The sequence below is a fragment of the Crocodylus porosus genome, unplaced genomic scaffold, assembly GCF_001723895.1.
Source record: "Crocodylus porosus isolate Cpor-Errol unplaced genomic scaffold, CroPor_comp1, whole genome shotgun sequence".
NCBI classification, from domain to species: Eukaryota; Metazoa; Chordata; order Crocodylia; family Crocodylidae; genus Crocodylus; species Crocodylus porosus.
Window position 1 is genome coordinate 80,511,181 of NW_017728886.1, and position 13,039 is coordinate 80,524,219.

Here is a 13,039-nt window from a genome sequence, read left to right on the forward strand (position 1 = left end):
ATCAAATCTTCAGATTCAGCCAAACTGAATCGGGGACAGTGATCTGAATCAACTGAATCACTGTCCCTGATTCAGGCCAAATCTGAATCGAACAGGGCCCGTGTTGCACACCTCTAATGACTAGTCCCTTCTGGAAGCACAATAGCTAATTGCAGAGGTGGCCAACCCATGACATGCATGCCACAAGAAGCTTGTGTGTATGGCATGTGGCAGAATGGAAAAGGTACAGAGAACACAGCAACAGATAGGACAGGGAGCTGACAACAGAGCAACATATCGGGGTGGGAATGGGTATCAGAGTGGCACTTGGAGAGGGTGCCAGACTTACCTGTTTGGCATGTCTGCCAAAAAGGTTGGCCACCACTAGCTTATTACATAAATGCTTACTTTAAAGCTTGTAAAAAGGTGTATTGTTAGTAAGTCAAATCTGTAGAAAACCCTTACTTTAATTGTCAAGGTACATTTGAAATTGACAAACTTTAAAAGGCTGAATAGTGACTGATAGTATTTTTTTTTTTCCAGAAACGAGCACATTTAGGATATGGAGCTGTATAATTCCAGACAAGTCCAGGAACAGATCAATGCAACCAAAGGTAAGTCTATAATATTTATCATGTTGCTATAAAAACTCCAAGTAAGATCACTTCCTTCTGGGACCAAAAATCACATTTTAAATACACTACTATACTACCAACACAATTAGCTTTGTCAGACATTTATAAATCTAGCTATTGCTGTAATTAAATACATTTAAAATACCCAGTTCCTGAAAATTATTAGCAATGTAATTCACTTACAATATTATGTTTTTTAAGTGATATTTGTTTACAAGCTTCATTGAAATTTATGGAACTCATGAATAGTAAAAAATATTAACATAAAAAGAAAGATACCAAGACACGGTAGATTTAAGCCATGACTACATGGCAGCTATAAGTCAGCTAGTTACATGATGGTGATCCTCCAAACTATTTACAGCCATATTCCTTCAACAGCCTAGCAATTAAACCCAAGAATTAACAAACTTCACAGCTACAGAAACAATACTAAGTCCCACTTACAACTTTTAATCAGTTTCCATGGCATCCAGGAACAGCTGAGTTTTGGCCTAGTTAATCCCCATGTTGCTATATTTATGTCTAAAAATATTGCCCGTGTAGCTTTTTAGATTCCTGAGACTGAAGAGAGCCCAGGAGCTGCCTCTGGCTTTGCATTCTAATCATACCTTCAGTGCGCTGATCTCCTATCTAGCCTCACCCCCAACATATGAGATCCTACTGCCTTACTGAGACTTGTGCTGCTGTCCTCAGACAGAGTTACATAAGCATGTTTCCAGCCTTGTAGATGCTGTAATTTAGAGTCTTCAGATACTTAATTCAGAACAAATATTTGTGGATACTTCTCCCCATATTTCTAACACACTTACTTTTTATTTTAGATGGCATAAGAGGCATACTATTCAGGACAAAAACACCAATATACCACACATCTTGTCTATTCCTTAGTTTATTCACCATTCTTGATTATCCTTTGGTGTTATGAATTTTCATCCAGTAAGGAGGTAAACAGGAAACAGACAGCAGACAAACCCCACATTCAAAATGGAGTTTATAATATGATATGAAGATGCATACAGGTAAATTTGAATCTCAAGAGGAATCCATCCCTTGTCCATAGACACATTTCTCAAATCATCACAACAGAGTTGTTTTACATAAATAAAAACATAGACTTGTCTTGGTATTAGAGAGGTTTCTAATAAATAGGTGTTGATATTTGAATACTGACTAAAGATTTAGTCAAAATGGTTATGGTCAGCTTCCTAGGTTTTCTTTATCAAAATTCAAGAGCAAGTATTTTTTTCCCAAAGGGCACTTTAGATTTAAGAGCTACAAAAACTTCATTCATTCTGAACAAATTCATCAGAGATTGATTCTCTGAGTCTTTACTAAAGGCAGTATTCTTTTAACACAGAACATGAGTATTACCCCTGCAAGTCAAGTTATCAAGGATTAAATATTGTTTTTATATTATAGCTATTCATTATAACTATTTTTCATTCTTATGTATTAAGAATAATAGTCAGTTTGCACAAGGGAAACTGATAACCCACAAAAAAAGAAAATGCCAAATTACCTCAGATCTTACAGTAAGTTTCCTAAATTGCTGAAGCAGGAGAGTGCTTCTTAAATTTTATTATATGCAGATACATCATGTAAATCTTAGGTACATCTTAATATTGCCCCTGTTACTATAAATGAACACTCCAATAACTGAAGCAAGATCTCCTGAGTCCTAAACTAGTACTCTAGGGCTGTATGCCAACATTCATTTCTACCAGTAGAAAATTTCTACCACTAAAAATGATTTTGGGAGAAGGAGCAGTACAGAAATTTTTAGTCTGCAACTGTTCTCTGCTCCTTGAGCCTTACCAAGATTGGGGTGACCCTGGGCTAGGAAAAGTGTGGGCTGCTCCAGTCCTACCATGCCTAGGGTAAAGCCCCCATTACACTTTTTTCACTCCAGGGACTCCACTGTGAGAAGTGGGTAGGAAGCTTCCAGTGCTGCTGCTCTGATCTGCTCAAGGTGCCAAGGAGTCAAGCCAATGGAGCAGAGGGGCAAAGCTCCTGTCCACTTCTCAAACCAGGGAACCCAGTGCATGAAGAGACAACAGAGGAGCAGTGGTGACTGCTCCTCTCATCCTCTCAAAGTCTATGGGAGGGGCTGAAGTAACACAGTCTTGCAAAGGCATGGAAGTCTTTCTCTGTAGCTCCACTCCTGGCTCCCAGAAGGAGTTAAGTCACAAGAATGGATGCAGATGTTCATTCTCCTGGGAAAAACTTTTCTCTGGTTGGAGCTGGGTTATTTTTCTCCCATAACCACCATTTTTGGTCCTGGAGAAACTACACAGACAATTGTACACATGTGATTTCTACTAAGAGAAAGTTGGTTCTGAAATTACAGTTGTGAAGGAACTGAAAACAGAACATTACCCCTAAAAAGACAGCTTAAGCCCTTCAATACTAAAATGAACTGCAGAACCACCATGCAGAATTTGCCCATATTGTTTGAAGGTCATATCATATGTGTCAACACAGCACACCCATGAAGGCTAGAAAGACAATTAGGCATCTGATTATGCTGAAAATTACCTTTGCCAATGGTATTTACTCTTGTATACATCCTATTGAAAAAAGTAATACAGTTGCACATGTCATGGCATTCCCAGTTACATGTATAATTGCTAGCTTTACTCATACAATCTTGTCTATAGTCTGTAGAACTTAAATCTGAGAGTGTCATTTTATTTTAAATATAAATTGGCATGGAAATCTGCACAAGTACATTTAATCTCCTAGGGGCAAACTACAGGGAGCACAGATATCTGTGCACTGACCTACGTGGGAATCTGCAGCACAGACATACCATCTGGGTCTTCTGAAAAAATCACAACCACCTCCCTTTATTCAAGTAGCTCAGTGTGCTTCCTGCAATATTGAGTCATCAACATCTGCATACTGCTTTTCCATCAGGTTTAACACCTACTTATAGGACAGGTTGTTCAAGATGCACACCTAATGCAGTATGAGGGAAGGAAGAAGAATGCAAACTAGTATGTAAACAGACTGGTGTTGTGTGGGTGTGTTAATGTCATCAATGAAACATCTACTTCCTTGTCTAATCCCAAACATGGCATTATTTGACAGCAAGCAGCTCCCTTTTAGATCAGCATATCCTGAGATTAATGCCAAATAACAATTTTTAAAAGCACTTTAAAGTATAACCTCACTGACTCTGCAGACAAAACAACCATTAGCTCTCCATCTCTTATGCAGAATTCACCCAGAACACCAACCATTTTTGACAAGAAATTTCAGCCAGACAGAACCCTGAGGGGATTTTAGTTAAAATATTAAACTTTATTGTTAGACAGGGCTATAAAACAGTGGCATAAAGTGATACATTTATCATGCAGAAGAAATTACTGACTACTAATAATCTTATTCTTCTAACATGTATGCAAGTGTTTTTAGGAGTTGCACAAAAGGTTTTCTTGTGTATTAGAAACCAATCTAACAGCATCTGTGGCAGCAATATTGGAGGAGCAGGGTCTTGCTAACTGCAGTTCCAGGAAACAATGTCCTATAGTTTTTTATGGTATTGTTTTAACCTTTTGTTTTGCCTTTTTACTTCAATTTATAAAAGGGGATAATTATACTTACCTGTTTCACAAGGGTGTTGCAAGGATTGCATTTGGTAAGTGTATAATAGTTATGATGAATTATGCACTACACTGAAAAAAATTCAAATGGAAAAACGTTAAGTATCTGACAATATGTTACAGCCTTGCACTGATAAATTACGGGGCAGTGCTGTCTCATGAGCAGCACAGCACCAAGAAGCATCCTGCTTCAGAGTAGGAAAATGCCTCACTGCTCACTCCAGAATGTAGGGAGAGCACATCTGCCATTACATGCTCTCACAGAATTCCAGTGTTGGTCCTGGTCTCAGCTAGTATATAAAAATGAGGATTGGGTGAGGAATAGCTATGTTTCTGTTTCTTCTCCTTTCTTTGCTCCTCCAGAAAAGTTAGTGTGTGTGTGTGTGCACACACGTGTGCCGGGGGGAGAGAGTGAGCGCACTCCTGCCCCACTTTACTGTATTTACTGAAATACAAGACAAGGTTCCCCTCCCTCCCCAATCAGGATAGGGAGAAGCCCCTCATCTTGTAATCGAATTTCAAGGAAATCCCACTGAATCACAGAATCAAAGAATTTGGGTTAAAAGGGACCTCAGGAGGTCATCTAGTCCAACTCCCAGCTCAAAGCAGGACCAGCCCCAACTAGGTCACCCCAGCCAAAGCTTTGTTTAGTCAGGTCTTAAAAACCCTCTATGGATGGAGATTCTACAACCTCTCTGGGTAACCTGCTCCAGTGCTTTTACTACCCTCATAGTGAGAGAGGTTTTTTTCCATAGTATCTATCCTCAGTTTCCCTTGCTGCGACTTCAGACCGTTGCTGCTTGTTCTGTTATCTGCCAGCACTAAGAACAGGCCATCTCCATCCTCTTTGGAACCCCCCTTCAAGTAGTTGAAGGCTACTATTAAATCCTCTCTCAGTTGTCTCTTCTCCAAGTTAAATAAACCCAGTTCCCTTAGCCACTCCTCATAAAGCATGTGTAAACAAAGGTTAAAAGGAATTGCTTTCATCTGCAAGACCTACTGTGACGCCTACTGTATCTATGCTGTAGCCTACTGTAATACAAAAAAACAAAGTGGAATTCATTTTTTTTTTTTTTTTTAAACTTGCCTTTTATGATCCAGGTTATGCCCAAGTCCTGTATGATGCCCAATAGCAAGGGACCAAGCATGATTAGACAACACTGATTAAAAATGCCTGCATCTCCCTACAGGAGTGGCTAGCTCACTTGCCACCATATTTTCAGTTATACTTGTCCCTGAGTATCTAGGGTAAAGCAGCTAAAGCATACCCAGCTCTGCTGCCATCTAACACTGGACTACAGTACCAGCATACCTACTGTAATTTCACAGCACCCATCCACTTCACTGCAAAACTGCACTAGAAGACTTGGAACTGCAGGGCAAATTTTCTCTTATAACCACTTTCATACAGACAAATTTAATCAAGCTGGGAAAAATCTATTCCATGGATTGCAATGCTAGCACAGCATAGAAACTTGGAAATCCACAGCCTGATTCTCATTTACATATTGGCAGTATAAATGGATATGCTGCCAATCCAAGTCAGACTCATTTCCTTGTAAGCTCTCCTGGACATACCTGGAAAAACAGTACACAAGAAAATGGTAAACACTTAGCCTCCCAAATGGGCTCCTCACTGCTAAGACTGCTAAAGCTGCACTTGTTTTAAATCAAGAAGAGAAAAGTGCTGAAAAGTCCTACTGGAAGTACACTCTGACAATCCTTTTCTGGGTAAGTCACTTAAAACAGTGGGTCTCACACTGTAGTCTGATGGCAATGGTGCTCTGTAGAGCTTCTATCACAGATGTGAAGTATACACAACTGAAACAAAAGTGGGTCCCAGCATACTACCAAGTTATAATTGGTCATGCAGTAGACTGCAAGCAGAGTAGTGTCGTATTGCCAGAGATAACTGGTATGCCTATTCGGACTAATCAGCACAAAATGAAGCCAGCCTATTAAAAAAGCTTCTTAGATTCTATTTCAACCGTGATAACATTTGCTAATAACAATAAAATAAGGAGGCTATCAAAATGAAATAAAACCCCAAATACACACTGCCAACACAAGATAATAGAATCCATACTGTGAAGAGACTGACAGAAATTAGAGCTGTAAAAACAGGCAAAGGCAAGATATTAGCTATGATGATTAAATATCAAGTTTTATACCTGGAATGAAGAAAGAAACTGTCCAGACACAAAGAAAGTTGACATAACCTTTCAGCCACACTCATCACTGAGTGCAATTATTTTTATCTGATCACCTTACCAGGCAAGTGATAATTATGCCATTTTTTCATTTAACCAAGCACAGAAATTTCCTTGGGAAAGGTGTGGCAACAAAACTGGGAATTGAAGAGAGGGGCTGATATCTAGTTCTGTCTCACTTTCAAGAATCGCTAACTCTGTTCTTACTGCAGGAAGCTAAAAGACAGCATTGCAACAACAAATACAAAAGACAGTTAAGCTACAGTGAAAATAGACAACATTTAAAGCTTACATAGTTCACTTTTAAAAGATGACAAAGTTACAATATTGACAAAAAAAATTAACCTATATGCAAATTACTTTGATAAATAAAAAGGAACAATTCCAGGCAGACTCTTGACAACTTCATTTTGTACAACACTTACATTCCAAATGACACTAATGCAAGGTTTCCCAGTAACTAAACTACTACCCTATTTTATATGTAGATCACATACTTAGGAAAAACGGTATGAAACTCATATGCTTTTCTGAGATACAGCACTTTCATTAGCTTTAATAAATCTAACTACCCAGCCAAAATGTTAAATCTAACAGCCAGATATTTCTTTCTTTTTTCTTTTGTTTTAAGCTATAGGGGGAAATGAACCAACACAAAATATATGAAAAGACTTCATGCAAGTTAGCGGCATATTAAGACTTAAAATTATGCTGTTCATTGCACCTTTTCTAACTGTAAGCAGAAGTATTTGTTGGGAGTGGATATAAACTTTCATGGTAGTTGTGTATTACTAACACTTGATTTTCTGCTGGCCAAGTGGATTTGAAACCAACCATTTTTACCTTTTTTAACTTGCATTCTGGTTAGGTGGTTTCCACTATATCAGTGCCTACTGCCTGTATTATCTTAAACTAGGGCCATCCAATGGGAGGCTGGTGGGCCACATCCAACCCACCAGGGGATAACATGTAACCCCTGGGATCCTGCCCAGGCACCATTGCTCCCATTTACTCCAGCTGCTCTGGCGGGAGTAGCTGGGGTCTCTGGAGCAAGACAGCACAGCAGGAGGCCTGGTGAGCTTGCTGCCCATGCTCATACAGCTCACATGGAGATGAGGCACCCATGCAGTCTGCAGTCTGCAGCTCAGAACCTGTATGGCAAGCAGCCTACAGCCGCTCAGAAAACAGACAGCCTATTTTGGACAGATATTGATCTTTGTTCCCCTTCATAGTGATTAGCTTGTATCCCAAAGATTCCTGAAATGACATCTGAAGCATTTAGAATGCCTCTAAAGTGCTTCAAAGGGTAAGGTGGACAGTTCAATCCACAAGTAACCTTGAAGGAAACAACTATCTTGCCTTCACAGTCTGCTTTGCTCCCCACATGGTAGAGAAGTGAAACCACAAGTCACTGCACCCCAGTGGCTGGAGAGCACACTGTTATATGCAGCCATAATGATTTTGAAGCGCTCCATCCAGGGAGCTGCACCGCTGTCCAGAGCTGCACTTTGAAGCATTTCAGACGTTACACATATTCCTGTCCTCAGCCCTGCAAGTAATTACTACATTTCAGTAGAGAAATATAAGGCTCCCCATGGTACAAGCAAGCAATATTGACAACCTATTATAGGTAATGCAGTGCATGTGCAAACTTTAACATGTTGCTTTCAGTGAACAATGTTAAATCAATTGACCCCTTTTGATTTTCAGAACTGCCACTCAATTAGCAGGGCATTTCCAGTTATTAAAAGGTTTTTTTCAAATCAATTTCCTATCTAAGCTGTTGAATTCTGCAATCACATCAAGATTAAAACACCATCTGACAGGGCTAGCTTTTATTATAACAGCCTATACAACACATAGAAAATGTTAATTGATATTTCTAAATTGACAATATGCTGGTAGGTCTTGCCATTTAACAACTTAAAAAAAAAAACCCAACGCAGAATCATAGTAATACAGAGATAGAAGGAACCCTGAAAAGCCAGCATGATAGGATCAAATATAAGCAAACCATTCCTAGTAGATATTTGCCTAACTTATTTGTAAAAACCATCAGTGGTAAAGATTCCACATCCTTCCTAGGTAATGTATTCCAGGGCTGGAGGAACAACATGAAGATCTTATCTACCTCTTTATAAGATGCCATTTCAAGTTGTTTCAGCAAAGCATATGTTTCGGTATATGTAGAACCAATTAATTTTAACATACTAAGCACTTCTTCCCAACTCTACATTCTGAAAAAAAATGTACAACTTTGTACATAACCTGTGTGAAAAAAATATTTAAAAGAATTATTTCAATAAACTGGTAAAATATGAAGTGAATCATTAGATAGCTTAAGTCTGGTATTAATTCATACTTACTGGATTTTTTTTTAAGTAATAATCTGTGGTACAAAAAACTGGCTTTATCAAGGCTGGTTGTTATGAACAGTACCCCATTCTCAAAAAAATGTATTTATGAATTCTTTGCAAAAGTATGAATTCTATGCCAAGAGAAAGAAACCTTGGTTAAACCAAACATGTGACCAGGTTAAGCCACCATGTGACCATATATGGAGTATGGGCAGACATTTAGTTTGTAATATTGCTTACCTTCTTAGGCCAATTTTCACAAGTAAATTACTTAAATGACTAACATTAACAAAACAAGTTTTATAGATAACTATGGCATAAACTCATATAGAGAAGGTTTCCTCAGTTAGGCTGGCTGGTATAATATGTGGTCTCTACTTGTAGCCAATGTTAAGCTGCATTTAGTTTTATCATTTTATATTTGCATGAACTTTTTATTATTTTATATGAATGCATGTTTCTTTTCAGACAATAATGTTCACACCTAAGAGGAACAATGCCCAACTGGCTTTGGAAGAGTAGTCACCAAGAATTCACATCTATAACAATTATGTAAAGTAGCCCGCCAAAGGTTGGGTGTATATCTGACCTCAGGCTCATCCACAAATAAAGAATGACAGTCTGTATCAGGTGTAACCAAGATGCAGCCCATGAGAGCATTCTGTGGAACCACACCATCCAGCCCGCACAGCTCCACAAGTCTGGCAACAGGGTGACAGTGCCAATTAATGCTGCTGCCTCTTGTCCTACCACCATGTTTACAGATCCATGGCAAGCTCTGTGGACAGACCCCATAACACTCATCCAGCCTTCAGACTAGGCCCTGCACTACTCACACCTGCAGGGTTGGATGAGTCAGGCAGCACTAGTCTACATCTCAAAAGGGAAAGGTATTAGTGGAGGATAGGGGGGTAGTCTTCTATCCAAACAGTCTCTGATTTGAAATAAGAGGCACTCTGTCTGATGTGGAATTAGTAATCTTTATGGTTGCAAGGATTTAACTTTGTCCTAGTTATAATTGATCAGGAAAGATACCTAACGTGGCAAATAGATACACATCTGGGGCAGGAAGTTATATACATGATATATGCTTCAATGAAAGTAGTCAGATGAGCAGGTAAGAACGAGTACTTAAGAAGCTGCTTTAGAAGTAAGTTTTGATCTAAGAATTTTTTGGACATGGAGATAATTTCATTAACGAAAAGGCTGACTAGGGTAAGTTAACAGGTTTGCTTGTAGAAAATCCTGACATGGACAGAGTGCTAGCAGCTGTAAAAGTGAGTATTGTGCTTGTAGTTTTGTAATTCATCTTCTCTGTATTTTAATATATGGTTACTGAATTTTAAAGTGTATCCTGTTTATGTAATAAATCTTGTTGCTATTTCTTATACATAACTGATTGTCTGTGGGAAGTGTGATTTCAAAGCAGCTGGCAAATGGGCCAGTCACTCCTGTGGGAGCCAGGACCTATAATTTCTTACACAAGCCAGACATAGGTATGATTTTTCAAGCTGGCAAAAACTACTGTATTAGAGCTGTCAAGACATGGGTGAGAGGGGTGAAGTTGAGACACCACAGTAAAGAGCTGGCCCCCATGGCACATCTCAGCTTGTTTTCAGTAGTCAAGCAGCAAACTGCAAGGAGGTTTGGGGCTGAAAGACACCCCTAAAAGGTGTGAGTGCACCCTGCTTGCATCACTATAACACACTGTAGCAACACAATGGTAAAATCAAACCAGAAGTCTGAGTATATAGATGGCAACAAGCTATCATAGAATCATCTCCCCGCACACTATGGTAAAGGAATTCCACAGAATCCTCCCTAGTCTTTATATTTTCTTTCATTAGGATATAGCTGCCCAAACTCAAGCAACCACTAGATACTTCCTTATTTCTCTTCTTGTTTACCCCTACATTCCCCACCCTGTAATCCCTCTCTTCATTTCTTGCCACTGTAACTTGAAGCAAGGAAGCGTACACAGCTGAAATATACTGGAGATTGGAATACATAGATAGAATCTTTCCTAGTTTATTTTCAATGCACTCAGATTATTTAGTAATGCATTTCTCCATGTTCCTGCTCTTCCAGAGTATTATTTCAGAAAAAAACAGCAGGAGAGAAATCCACAAGCAGTAAGGGATTTCTTTTTCATCATGCCTAATATATAGCCTGGGTTTAATGTCTTATTTAGGTAAAATTCCTGCTCTACTGACTCCAGTAAGATGCTGGAAGATAAAGACTAATTTCCATTTGTTGCACTAGGATTACAATGAGAGAATTTGTATGCAACAAGTATAAGCAGTTACTTAAGTCTCTCTCCTAGAGAATAAACAATAGTTCGGTTTTTTTTCTAGAAAAGCCGAAAGAAAACAGAACCACAGCAAAAGAAAACATTGTTGGAAACTATGAATAAACTTTTCAATCTACTAACTCAGGTTCCTGCTGTTACACTTGACTTTGGGGACAACAAAATTCCTGGGGATGCGACATAGAGCCTTGCACCCAGGATTGGCTTGATTTGCTTTCTTTTGGTTGCATTTTTTTTTAAGGATTCTTTCAATGACTGAAAACAAAATCAACTTCAAGTGACCAAAGATTCTTCAATACAGAATATTGTTTAACTTGGTTTCTGTTAAAATCACCCTATCGAAGTGATTTTAAAAAACTTTATTAAAAAAAAGAAAACAATGATGATTATTTACCAAATAACTGAACAGAAATATGCATATTTACAGACTGAAATAAAGTGTTCTGTGCCAAACATATCCAGTTGTAAAATACATAAAACCCAGATGTGGAAGGGGCAAGACACTCCAGTTTGCTTGTTAAACATTTTGTTGCTATTTTAACAGGATAATCAAAATAAATAAAACAATAATCTAACCTCAGCCTTTCTTCTTCTTTCTTCCGAAGGCTGAAATCTCTTTGGACCACCTGAAGTATATGTTCTGCTTCCTCCTCAGTCAAGCCAGAAAGATCTAGTTTTCTCCCCATTGTTTCCTCTATCCTGGATATGAACAATTAAAAGATACCTGAAAGCATAAAAGGCAACAAAATACAGAGTGAACAGCCTGAAAACACTGCATGACTTCAAAGACCTCACAGAATCAAACACACACCTAAAACACACAAATGTGTTTTTAACATCAGAGAAGAGTACCTCTCTGTATTTAGTTTATCGTAACATCTTTATGCCACTAAAAGAAATTTCTATAGTCTTCAATGAACGTCGACTTCAAAAAGTAATAAAATAAGTGATTTTCAAAAGCAAGCAAATTGATTCATACCATTTGACAAAACTACATATAAGTGTACTACACTGACCAAATGGAAATAAAATTTAGAAATGATAGAAGATTATACGCCACAACAGAAAATCAAACCTATTGCTTGCAGTCTTTGGAAGCCAACAAAATACAATTGTATTTCCCTGAAAACACAGGGGTTTAAATGGCATGGTGGTCTCCAGAAGGCGTGGGTATCATGGCTCTGGAATTGCTCGCCCTCCTTGACTAAACATCTACAATTACCAGTTTGGTTTTAGTCTTTCTAGGAACTGGTACAAAGCTTTTAAATCTGCCCATAGCAAAAAAATTGCCTGTACCAACTCTGAATTTAAAATGTCTTACAAAGAGAGAAGACAACTCACTCCCACACAACAAATAACAACAAAGTTCATTACTAAATTAAATTTATTAGTGTTGTTTAAGACTGGAAAATTGAACAAGAAAAATCAGTGCATTTCTGAAGAAAGAGAAACTGAAACAAAGAGTATCTTTAGTGGATAACACTAAACAAAATAATGAACCCCTCCTGGGAATCTGCATTACAATTTAAAATAAAATAGTGGGAAGACTTGTAAAATCATAAGTAAATATCCCAATACAAATGGAGTTGCACAAAGAACAGAGAAGGGAAACATAAAATATCTGAAGTATGAATGCTAGAACTTCTGCAAAAGTGGATATAAATAATATAATTGAAACTGAAACAGGAATACAAACAACAGATTCAAATTAAAACAGTGAAAACAACAGATTTACTGGAAAACAACGTGCAGTAATTATAAATGTACAACTTCTGAAATCAACAAAGGATTTTGCCCATGTCTCATTCCAAAACTCCAAATATGGAAAAGTGGGACTGGAAGGGGCCTCATTTCATAGATTTCATAGACATTAGGGCTGGAAGGGACCTCGGGAGATCATCGAGTCCAGCCCCCTGCCCAAAGGGCAGGAAGTCAGCTGGGG

The 13,039-nt window shown here is 38.3% G+C and overlaps 1 protein-coding gene across 3 annotated transcripts in view; it reads right to left on the reverse strand.

Annotated features, from left to right (window-relative positions):
- Window positions 1-13,039, reverse strand: part of MYRIP (myosin VIIA and Rab interacting protein) — a 403,309-nt gene that overhangs the window by 372,475 nt on the left and 17,795 nt on the right. For all 3 annotated transcript variants that reach the window (XM_019537529.1, XM_019537520.1, XM_019537510.1), the window contains exon 2: window positions 11,674-11,821. In XM_019537529.1, the coding sequence (XP_019393074.1) occupies window positions 11,674-11,783 (110 nt within the window). In that variant the 5' untranslated portion in view covers window positions 11,784-11,821. The remainder of the gene's footprint in view (window positions 1-11,673; window positions 11,822-13,039) is intronic.